General features: G+C 41.9%; 1 protein-coding gene across 1 annotated transcript in view; it reads right to left on the reverse strand.

Annotated features, from left to right (window-relative positions):
* Positions 1 to 4,047: 4,047 nt before the first annotated feature.
* Positions 4,048 to 12,238, reverse strand: part of LOC308307281 (radixin) — a 55,344-nt gene continuing 47,153 nt past the window's right edge. Inside the window, exons 8-14 of the mRNA XM_080752464.1 lie at positions 11,567 to 11,663; positions 9,097 to 9,260; positions 8,191 to 8,321; positions 7,260 to 7,420; positions 5,678 to 5,770; positions 5,222 to 5,422; positions 4,048 to 5,010 (exon numbers count right to left, since the gene is read on the reverse strand). Coding sequence (XP_080608590.1) covers positions 4,846 to 5,010; positions 5,222 to 5,422; positions 5,678 to 5,770; positions 7,260 to 7,420; positions 8,191 to 8,321; positions 9,097 to 9,260; positions 11,567 to 11,663 — 1,012 coding nt within the window. The 3' untranslated portion in view covers positions 4,048 to 4,845. The remainder of the gene's footprint in view (positions 5,011 to 5,221; positions 5,423 to 5,677; positions 5,771 to 7,259; positions 7,421 to 8,190; positions 8,322 to 9,096; positions 9,261 to 11,566; positions 11,664 to 12,238) is intronic.

A 12,238-nucleotide genomic window follows, 5' to 3' on the forward strand; every position in this document is an offset into this window, starting at 1 on the left:
AAAGACGCGTACACTCAAAGCATATCCCAAGCAGCTGAGACGCTCATGGACCCATTTACTCCCAGATAGCTTTGCGCTTACCCCCAATGCAACGCGAAATATCCAAGATGGCGGTATTTGCGAACTGGGTTATGGATTCAGAATCATGAAAAAACCCTAGTTTGACCCCTCATATGCTACTTAAAGAAGATTAATTTTTACCTTTTTCCCCTGTAATGTAAAGTTAAAGTTGTACTATGTAACTTTTTTTATAAAACAAATCTTAAAATTGTCCTAACTGTTAAATCGCTAAAGTTTTAGAACCCCCAGTCCGTTATTTTCAGCTTCTAAAGCCTTCTCTTTATATGTTTTCTATGAGCCGTGAGGGGGGATGAATTTCGCGCCAAAATTGCGTCATTTGCATCATCTGTATACGTTGGCCAATCACATCGCAGATCATACACACATGATACACTACCGGCCAATCACATACACTGCCGGGCTCTCTGGTGGGTTTAGGAAACATGCCTTCAGGAAGTACACTGCAGTGTTTACACTGGAGGAGTCTAGCATGCAACTCCCCAACCGCTGCTCCTAGAGGGACACGGGAGACCTCATTGAAATCGTCTCGGCGAGGCGAGGCTGACGCGGTGGTCTGACGGCCCGGTCCGCGGCGAAAAACCTGCGAAAAACGGCCGAAAAAAGCAGACGCGACCGCGGTTTGCTATACTGCTACAGACCACTAGTTGGGCAACTTACACAGTATAGCTTTAATGGGACACCGACTCTAGCGGGTGATAACTGCCATTAAGCCACCAGATTGGTGAGTTATCATTACCAAAATATAAACTAGAGACATGTACGAAGAAGAAAATCCAAAAATGTTACGATCACCTTGGGTGGTACCAAGATGTGTATTAGCCCCTGTACTATAAGACCCTGAGTGAAATCACAACACAAGCAAGGCATCACATACGCATCACAATCGAACAGAGGATCAGTGTTGTGAATTATTTCATGATAATGACATGAATAGTAATGAGTAATCCCAAAATATAACTTATGTACTTATATTTATAAAAATATAAGTACTATTTACTATTTAAAACCATTTCGGAAACACACTATTTACTGCATATTATTTTAGTATTATTTGGAACAAGCTTAGACACTTTATTTTGAAGAACCTAACGGGAAGTTGCTTTTCTGTCTGACTGTGAGTGATGTCACAAGTTCACAACCTAGAAATACGTCAAAATAGTCTGCCTGCTTTTCAGTGTTGCGATTGGGTTACTAGCTACAGAAAAGAGACCCACCACGTTAATGCTGTGAACCTTCAAGCCATATTCTGTACACTTTTTCTTTGTTGGTATTTTTCTCCACTTGCAAGAAGTTTCAGTAAACTTTGTTAAAAAGGTTTCTTTGGACTCATCATTTATCATTATTTTTAAATATCACTACAATCACAGAGCAGAACAGAACATGGCATCAGTGACACAACACAGTGCTTCTAACACTGTCATGTAAATGCATGTACAACACATACTCCATTTGAGAGACACTGGTGAAATAAGTCATGACAGTGGAATATTTTATGTGGATTGATTGATTCTTATACATTCTGTCTTGGATTATCTTGTAGCTGGTAAAATAATAGTGATCACACTCTCCCTCATTTCTGCTGGGATCCTCAGGGGTCCATGGAGAGGGGAGGTTCAAACCCTACTTTAGGACCCACAGCATCAACATCAGCCATGGCCAAAAGAAGAAAAGAGGTATGGTTAGGGTTCAAATGCCATTACTTGGCAACACGTGCACCTACATATACAGGTAGACAGGATTCACATAAAGGTGTCCTCTTATTTTTGGGAGTCATTTTTCCCCTTATAGTAGGCCTACAGTGTATAGTAAGTGAATGAGACCCAAAATTACCCTAGCTGTCAAACATTTTGCTAGGGATGTTGAATTTCAATCTTTGTTAGATATGTTACTAGACACCTTTACGAACACATTGGTGAAGACATTTTTTGGTAAGGAATCTATTCCCAGATTTGACAGGTATTCTGCTAATTTTCCCTGACTAGTAGGGTTTACAGTTTGGTGGTTTGGTGACACCGTGTGGTGACTACTGGTAACTTTTAATACAAGTGTTTGCTAAACCAGCAAGTATCAGTAATATGCCATTGAGCTCTCTCATAGTCATAATTATTTATTTTGACAGACGGACATGACTTAAGTTTTAACCAGCAAATATATAGTATCAGTAACACCTGTTGAAACATTCTGCTAGTTTTTGGTAGGCCTACCTTCTACCTATAAACTGTTAAATCCCACATTGAAAGCTGTATTTAATTCAGCTGTTTCAGTTATTCCAACCAGTTCAATTCCCCTCCATCAGGCAGTATAGAGACCAGGATTACTGCAATGTTTTTTGTGAGGGTAACTACCCTAGGAGATATTGGGAGAACATGCAAACGCCACACAGAAAGGCCCTTTTGCCAACCCCACCTACTGTAGGGTATGGGTGCGTGTCGTATCATTTTCACACTCCCCATCAGAATCTAACTCCCGGCACCATAAAAGGTAACGCTCAGCCAATCATGGAAAACCACACGCACCGGGAGAACCGGATCGATTCCAGCTGGAGCCACTTTGTATAAGCTAATATTACAATTCTAGATTGTGATTGTGAACTCTAATTATTCCCCATATCTCTAATTCATGTTTGGCAAGTTAGGGCCTGGGTTTGATGCCTGGTGATCTCCATATATGGGCATAAGGGGGTACCCTGACAGGGCATCATCTGGGCCATGTATGGGCAAACATATATTGTATGGATACATATTATTATTAATAAAGGATAAAATAAAATAAAAAGTCCTTATATTTTATATGTAACAAATAGGATTTGTTACAGACAAGACAAGTTACAGCAGGCGCCACCATGCCCCCTCGAACATAAACATATATTATTGTGGAAAATGTACACGTATTTACTGTACTACAGTATGTTCATTACTTTTATTTAGATTGTGTGATTGCCTACATTTTCTTATGTTATGTACAGTAACAAAACAAGTGACGCTGTCAAGAATCCTTTTTACCATGGTTCACCACAAATTATAGTACCACATGCAAAACAAATGGGAGGATAAACCAATAAATGTCTTAGTGATGTTTTTTATTTATTTTAGTGATTTTTCATTTGGAAACGTATAAAAACACAACCTTTACTAGTCTTTAATGAAGAACTGCTATTTTTATTTAAATTCATTGAAATGTATGAAAGAAAAAAACGGCAAAGAAACCTGTGAATGTATTTAGTGGCTTGGACTTAATTAGACAACAAAGCCAACTTAAGTTGTTTTTGTATTTCAAATTTTCTTCGTGTGCTCCACCATTTCTAAGGAGACTAATGAACACTACCACGTGCTGAACACTTTCAAATTATAAATAAATAAATACATAAATAAAACCTTGACACTGCCCGCTCTTATGTCAATGCCATTGCCTCAACTGTTGAGCGTTTAGGTCTGAACTTTCTTTATACTTCGTACGACAGAGCGCAACAGGAATGGCAGCTGAGCGGCATCGGCACAAACGAACATCGTAATGACGTATAGTTACTGTCGTGAAAAGAGCTTAGCTTTCCTCTACGCAAATGGCCTTATGTGTTCTCGGTACTGCATCCCTCACAGACAGTTATTTATTGTCATGTTCTGGAGGAGTTTCATACCCATACTGTACGGCATTTAATATGGAAGCTGTTAAATCACTGCATCTGTAAATTATCCATTTGACTTAATGCCTCAGGCAATCGACAATATTATTCATGTTTTAGAAAGACAAAATGGCATTTTAATGGAAAATTCATTGTGTATCTCTGACATAGTCCTTCATCAACGGAATCCACTCTTGAGTGAATGTTGCAGTCAATACCCTCAGAATAGCTGCATAGTAGGAAATATAAATTTCATTTTATTCATGAGCCAAAATATATATTTCAACAAATGTATCATCAAGGGATGGAGAATGTCGGGACAATGTATACGTGCATCATTTCAAATATTTGAACTTTCTTTAAGGGTTTAAAACTACTAGAGATGAGTCTCTGCAAACAAAAAGCCAATGAAGAAAAGTTAGTGGAGTCAAAGACAGGTGAGACAGACTGCCAACAAGATAACTTTCCTACACAAAAGGTAACTAAGTGGGAAAGAAATGAGACGAATAAGGCAGAATTTTAAAAGAAAATTATTTAAATTTGTCCGACTGATGACAAAAAGAAGTAAAAGTAAAGAACAGATATTAAAGCTTTACAGACAAGTTTACCAGCAACATCAAAAAGCTACAAATGGCCATTTTCTCTTCTTTTCTCCTTTGAATAAAAGCAAGATATAAACCAATTTCTCTCATTAGTCCTTTTTTCTAGCAGTTTTTTTTTTTTATCATACATGCAAGCATTAAAATTGTCCTTTTTTGCTCAATGGAGGAGTTCATTTAAACAGGATATGCTGCTGCTTGCTATTTCCCAAACGGAATAGTTACAAGACATGTGCTTTGGGGCAGAGCTCTAAAAGCAGGGAGCGGTCTGATTGGCTAACCGCTAATCACGGGCAGAGCTTTGGCAAGGCATTAGGGCAGGGGTGAAGCCATACACAACCCCCCCCATGGCCTTAATTAATCTCCAGGGACAAAGGATTAAAGGGGGGTTGAGGTGGGATGGGTAACAGAGGGAGTCAGAAAGGTGCGGGCAGGTTGCTGAGGCGTTGTCATGGCAATGAGACTCCCCTCCAAATCTCTGTCTCTTTGTCTCTCTCTCTTTCTCGGTCTCTCTCCCCCGTGCATTCCCTCCCCCGGTCTCTCTCCTCACATGGACTCGAACTCGTCAATACGCTGCTTGGTGTTGCCCTGTCGGATCTGGCGTAGCGTCTTGTACTTGTCCCTGCCGGCCCGCACGTTCTCAGCGTGCAGCATGTCATTCTGTGTCTTCTTACTGTCATCTCTGGCCTCTGCTAGCTCTGAGCTCAACTCCTAGGGGAGGGGAGGGAGAGAGAGCGAGAGACAGAGAGAGAGCAAGGGAGAAAGAGAGAGAATCCAGTAAACATTTTGATTATATTATTGCCAAGCTGGGACTATGCAGAGGCATCAAGTGGTAACCACTTCCAAAAATCTGTTAATAATGTTACCTATGAGAATGTGTAAAGATTGTTTTACAAATCCTGGCTGTTAAATTAACACGCACCGCAAGCTGTTTCTTGACGCGCTCGTTCTTCTGCGCCTCGGTGACTCTTTGCTCCTCACTGCGATGCCTGGTGACCCCGTCACTTAGCAGCTCGGCGCTGGCTTCTTCGCTGTTCTCGTCCTGCTCGTCCGCCAGGGGCGACGTCATAGCCGTCTTCAACTCCTCTTTAGTCTTCTCCAGGTCCTCCTGGGCAGCCAGTGCCTGGTCGACAAAGAGACCAACGTGAAGATACGCAGAGAAACATGAAGAAAGAAAAAGGTTGAGGCATATTGAGCATATATCGGAAGCATGCATGGACCTAGACACACCATGTCAATACAGTTGATAGGATATTTTTCATAGAGCTTAGGTTAAACACACACACACACACACACACACACACACACACACACACACACACACACACACACACACACACACACACACACACACACACAGGGGTAGGGTAACCGTTACTTTGTGCTGCCATTCTGTAGCTTCCTCGTCCTTTTTCCTCTTGGCGTCCTCAAGCAGAGCGATTTTGGCAGAAAACTCCGCTAGCTCAGCAGCCTGCACAGAGCATAAAGCGTGCACACAAACACACACACACATGTTCATGAAAATCCCTGTTGGCAGAATAAGCTATGAGGCATGAAGAAGTGTTGTTTACGCCATTGGGCCTGTGAGGTATACCATCAGGGTACGGTCACACATATGCGCCAGAAGCGTTGTAACCAAGGCAGTTCAGAGTTCGAACTCCACACTTTAGACGTGTTGAAAGTCACATGCATCAACATGGTCAACATTCCGCAGCGGGCAGCATGGAACTCCGCTTCCATGTTTGCCTAGCGTGCAGCCATGCAGCGCTGCAACACTCTGCTTTCTTTCACATTCCCCTCGGAGGAAAATGACTTTTTGTCTACAAGTCTGAAGTCCTTTGCTCCCAAGGAATGGAGGTGAGCGAGGAAGCTGACGCTTCTGAAGCATACTGTATGTGTGACCGTGACCGTATTATTTAAAATGGGTTATCCATTTTCAATCTTGAGCATTATCTTGCGCCATATTGGTCTAATGCTCATTTTGTCTGACATAATCATTGGGGTTTCTAAGCTAGATAGAAACTACAGCATGTATCTTCCTGGAAAGATAGTTCACTGAAAGAGAAGCCTGTGTGTATCAAATAAACATTTGAATTTTCATATTCTCTCTCTTCAGCCAGACTTTATTGTTTTGCCTAAAGCCAAACTTGATTTGTTTTGCCTAAACTGAGAGCTCTGCCATGGATTTATTACGTGGCTCATTAAATGGAAGGATTATTAGCAAACTGGAATTACCATGATTGATTATGAGAGGCTTGTCGAATGTTGAGCCAAGGTGAGCAAACTGACAGTTTCTTTGAAGGGTTTAATAAAGGGATTAAGTGAGGAGATAAAAACGTAATCCGTACAGTGCAGAGTCTTCAGAGAAGCCCCTGTCATGCCAACAGGCTTTCAACTAATGTACTAAAAACGTGTCCGTTCACAAACTCAAAAGCTCAATTTACTCCGTCGCACGACAGTGTGGCCAAATACATATGAATCAGGGAGTCTCTGACATGGACAGGTTTGAGAACCAGAACCACTAATGTAGAACAGTGGTTCTCAACCTTTTCAGGCTGCGACCCCCAAAATAATCATATTTTAACGGGGGACCCCCCTCCCTGACGATGACGAGCACTAAGAGTTGAGGCATTACATTTTGTATAACACAGTTCTATTGTGAAAATAGCAGATCTACATGCTCACAACGCCTTGTGTTTTCACAATTTCTGCTTTTTTTGGCCAATGTTTAATTGGTAATTTTAGAGAAGTCCTTAAATTGTCACTTTAGAAATGTGCAGATATCCTCTATATACACTTAAACTTTATGTTGGTTTGTTTACTGTTGAGTGAGAAAACAATGTTGCATATTATTAAGTTAATCTGGGGACCCCCCAAAATTATTTGGGGACCCCGCTGGGGGTCCCGACCCACAGGTTGAGAAGCACTGATACAGAGCAGTGTGGGAGCAGGGTGAGTACCAGTTGCTCCTGGGTCTTCTTCTGGTCGGCAGCCTGCTGGGTCAGCGCTGCCTTGGCCTCCTCCGCTGCCTGCCTCTCCTTGTCCAGCCTCTCGGCCTCCTCCTTCGCCCTCTTCCTCTCCTGGTCCAGCTCCAGGGCCCTGCGAGTCTGCTCCTCAAGCTCTGTGGAGGGCACGCACAACACGCACGCAATCATTGTAATTATCCAAACGTAGAGTGCCACCATTTTCCCATTCACTGCGCTTTATTTTGAAGAGCCGCGGAAGCCACGATTGTGTCCATGTTGTATAAATTCACTAAATCCCGGAAGTAGACCGGAGTGTTTACTTTTACACGGAAATCTAAAATTCTAACCGCTGCCGACCATCATAGCCCAGTGTTGCTGTGAAAAAAAAAAAACGGTTCTCTGCGATCGAAGCATTTTTGGAGAAAGATTCTGAGATAAAGCTCGTTATTTTCTGTATAAGACCTTGGGGCAGTTTACAACAGAAAATTACATAATTGTGTCTCCTACTTGTTCAAGTTTACTTCTATGCAAATATCTCAAACATGCCAAGGCATATTGCACTGGAATACATGCCAAAGGTACATTTAAAAAATACTGACATTTCTCCCTCAAGGTCCTGTATTGGTGTTTTTTTGTCATGACTATATATTATTATTAAATAATGATGTTGTTCCTGACATGTCATCCATACTGTCAGCCATATGCTGTAACAAATGCTGCGTGCTGCCCTCTAGCTGCACAGAACCACACTCACTGCAACAACGTGAGCTGGTAATCTGCTAAGAGACTCAGGGCAACTGTGTTGTTTCCAGACAAAGGTCTGTAAGTTCTCGTACACAGAGAGAATCCTCAGTGTAATGTCTTCCATTTGTAACTGTGAGAGTGCACAAACACTGTCAGAGATACATTAACAAGCATACTGTACCTTTCTGAGCCTTCAGCGTCTGCTCTTCAATCTGCCTCAGCCTCTCCATCAGTTCTTCCTTCTCTCTCTCTATCCGCTCCCTCTCTTTCTCTGCAATCTCTCGTTTCTTCTTTTCGTTTTCTAGCTGTGCTCTGTCAGAACAAAACACATTACACAGCTGACACACCATCTGCTACTTATTTTTATAGACAGTATAAACCTTTTTGCTTTTATTTGAATTACTATTCTGTTCCATGAAAATAAATATGAAATACATACAGAAGTAACAATAGAATTTCATTGTGTTATTTCATTGTTATTTCAGTTAGGCTGTCTGGCTTTCATTAGATAATGTAATAACAATCATTCCCTCTTGTGATTATTGCGTCAAAGCTGTAAAAAGCTGTAGAAAGCTGTCAGAAAATGCTTTGCAGACAATGCAACTGCATTCACAATTACTTGACAATGCGTCTCTGAGTTTGAGCATGTTCGCATTGCATTCTTGTGTGCATGTGAATATTCCTGTGTAGCGCCACTGGAGAACAAAAGGTCCAAATGGATCTGCAAGGACCCATTTAACCCATTAAGACCTGCGGCCGATTCTAAAAACACCTTCTAAATTAGTAGTTCTCAAATTTTGTCGTGCCAAGAAGCACCCCCAAAATGATATGTATTTGACCACAATCCCCATCTGAAAGACTGGAAATGTTGTGCCAGGGACCCCCACCCCAGTCCAACCCAGAAAAGAAGAAAAAGATCATTCAAAAATGCAAATACAAACACTTTAAAGATTGTCCAAAAAAGTTCAAAAATTGAAGATGTACAAGCTCACAAAGTGACTTACTGCGAGCTTGTAAATCTAAAACGACACGGCTGCTTTCCCGCTTTTTAAATGTGTTACATTGCTATGTTGGTGCTATACAGTACCTCTCCATCTGTTTGTGGTGCTTCTCCTCTCTGGCCTGAGCTTTCATCTGCTGCACTTCGATGGTGTCCGGCTTCCTTCTCCTCATGTACAGCTCATGGTTGCCCATGCACAGGGCCAGGATGCGCTTGTTTATCCGCAGCCGTGGGGCGTAGAACACAAAGTCCTGGTGGACAGAGAGGACAGAGGTGGAGGGCACATGAAGAGCTGCCGGCTAGATGCAACGTGCAGCAGCAAATGTGTCCAAAACCCTAAAACAGTGTTTCAACCTCATCCTTTTCAGGCCACAACCCCCAAAAGAATCCTATTTTAACTGAGCTCTAAGAGTTGAGGCATTACATTTTGTACAACACGGTTCTATTATGATAATAGCAGATCTACATGCTCACAACGCCTTGCGTTGCATTACTGTAGATCGGCTATTTTCACAATTTCTGCCTCTAAAATTTGACAATTTGGACAATGTTAAATTTCTTATTTTAGAGGTATCAAAAAGTCCTTCTTTTGTCACTTTAGAAATGTGCATAAACCCTCTTTACACGTAAACTCTATGTTGCAGACCTGCCAACCCGTACGCATTTTGCGTACTAAGCACGCATTTTAAGGCTCTGTACGCAGGTACGATATTTCCCCTCATTGCTACGCAACTTCGGGGGATGGGCGCGGCGTGGTATAACAACACATTCTGCAGCAGCAAACGAGGCGAAGATTTTTGCAACCTGCCGTGTAGTTCCTCCCAGGCACCACTTGAATGGTGTGTGAATGGGGCGCATGGCGCTGGGGAGCACTAGAACAGAAGATATGCTCGTTTTTTTCGGCAGAAGAAGAATTGAACCGGATGCCATGAGTTTGTTTTGGGTTTTCAGCGCGGTGCAGCATGTACACTTACGCTACTCATCATAGAGTTACAATAAGAAGCTACTCATCTCATCTCATAGCTATCGCCGCCCGGTTTGTACAACGGCGATATTAATACGATTAATTTATAAAGAAGATAAACGGAGAATGGCCGTGTTGTGCGAGTCGTCGGTGTCGCCCCTACAATGCTGCCGAGCAACGAGTAGTAGTCTGACTAACAGGTAATATATTAAGATAACACTCAGCTAAGGTGAATTCACATGTCAGCAGCCACGATGGTGAGAATGAAATGGTTGTTATGTTGTTGTCGCTCCTCTCCGCAACGCGGTTAGGGTTTTAATCAAGTGAATCAATAATATTATACTATTAAACTGCGGTCGCCCCCGCGACAGCTTGTTGTGTATGAAGCCTGTGTTATACTTCGTCATACGACGGTGTTGCACGTGAGCGAAGTCGGGAAATGTCAAAACTTGTGACCAGGTACAATGAACTGTAGCATACATTGACCATGATTAGGCTTTAGAGTAAAGATCCAAACGAATGAAAATAAAATACTGGGCTCCCTGTTCCACTATCTCTAAATGAGTATGAATGAAGGAATTAGGGGGACTATGTGTATTGTCAAAAACATTAAAGGTGAACAAGTTATTTATCACCTGTGAATATATGAAGACATTAATGGTTTGTTAACAATGAGTAGCCTGTATCCTCTATGAATGAATATACAGACTAGACGGTATTTGATCTATACACAATGTAGGCCTATTTTAATGAATGCAATAGAAACTATTAAAGGTAAATAGCCTACCTGACAATGTAAAGCTATTTTGCTATTTGAATAACATGATTATGTTGATGTATGTTCATTCATTAAGTCACTGGTGAGACTGTTTTGCTAGTCTATTGTTAACTAACTCTGAGCAAGTGCAGTTAATATATTTTATTAAGGATTTGTCAACAATATTGCCAAAGCAACATTACTGTATTGCCTGGTAATACTAGCCTACTTTTTCTCCAGACCAAATGGCATTTTTATTTAAAAGGTTGATCTTGCCTCCTCCTATTAGTGTAAGTCAAGACATGCAATGTGCTACATTTCTGGTGTGAAATTTTGTTAACATAACTGTAAAGGTCCCACCCAAAAAGGCGCGTGGAACCCCCCAAAATATACACTGTTTTGTGCGGGAAAACCACAAAATTTGCACCACGGGCGCTGCGCGGGCGCTGCGGGCGCCGCGCGGCAACTTCGTGCCCGCGCATGAGTACTCAAAAAAAATTTGCCAGGGTTGGCAGGTCTGATGTTGGTTTGTTTACTGTTGAGTGAAAAAACAACGTTGCACATTAAGTTAATCATCTGGGGACCCCCCAAAATAATTTGGGGACCCCCCTGGGGGGCCCGACTCACAGGTTGAGAACCACTGCCCTAAAACACGAAGGAATTAAAAACCTTTGTCACTCGTGCATTTTAGCAGTTGTTCATTTTGGTTTGGCATGCATTTAATGGGTCACGATTTTGATTGATAAACAGCGATCTTAAAATACTAAATTCCAATTAAATGTTACACTACAAGGGGAAATCACTACAGTATATTGTTTACTACTAGGTTTACTTACTGGGCCTTTCTTGTCGATGGGTTTGATGACAAACCTTTTGTCATTGAAGGAGATGTTCCTGATCTCGCTCCAGGGGAAGCCGATCTTTGGTGTCAGCCTAAGGAGAAAATTACAAAAGATGTTCTGAAACTATTTCTTCTGAAACTATTTCTTCTTCTCTCTCAATAATAATTTACTCCCCACCATACCCCACTGCTTTGGGACATTTTGGGGACATGAAATGTGTCCTCTGCATTTACTCATCCTAACTAAAATGTATTAGATTAGGGGCAGAGGGTGCTATTAATACAGCGCCTGCTGGGGAGCAGTTAGTTTGGGGTGTCTTGAGGTGTCAACACATCATCAATACAGACTTGGCGCTGTGATTGGCCAGTAGTCACTTGACTGGCAGCGTTCCCTTGGTTTTTCCAGGATGTCCGGACTACAGTTGTTGGGTCGGCTTCTGAGTGAGGTTGTCTGTCCACCAGGGGGCGCCATTTTGACAGCATGAGAGAATTAATAACTCCCCCAAATGATTGGAAACAAATATCATAACATGAGCAACTGGTGTAGGAGTAGGTATAGTCCTAAATCAGTCCATCCATACTGGGATTGGCCTGTACTATCTTGTACAGGCCAATATCACTTTTTAGGTGATGTCGGAAAGTAAAAGCAGAGGAGATGTGTCGAAGA

This window comes from Nannobrachium achirus, assembly GCF_963921795.1.
Source record: "Nannobrachium achirus genome assembly, chromosome: 22".
Taxonomy (NCBI): Eukaryota; Metazoa; Chordata; class Actinopteri; order Myctophiformes; family Myctophidae; genus Nannobrachium; species Nannobrachium achirus.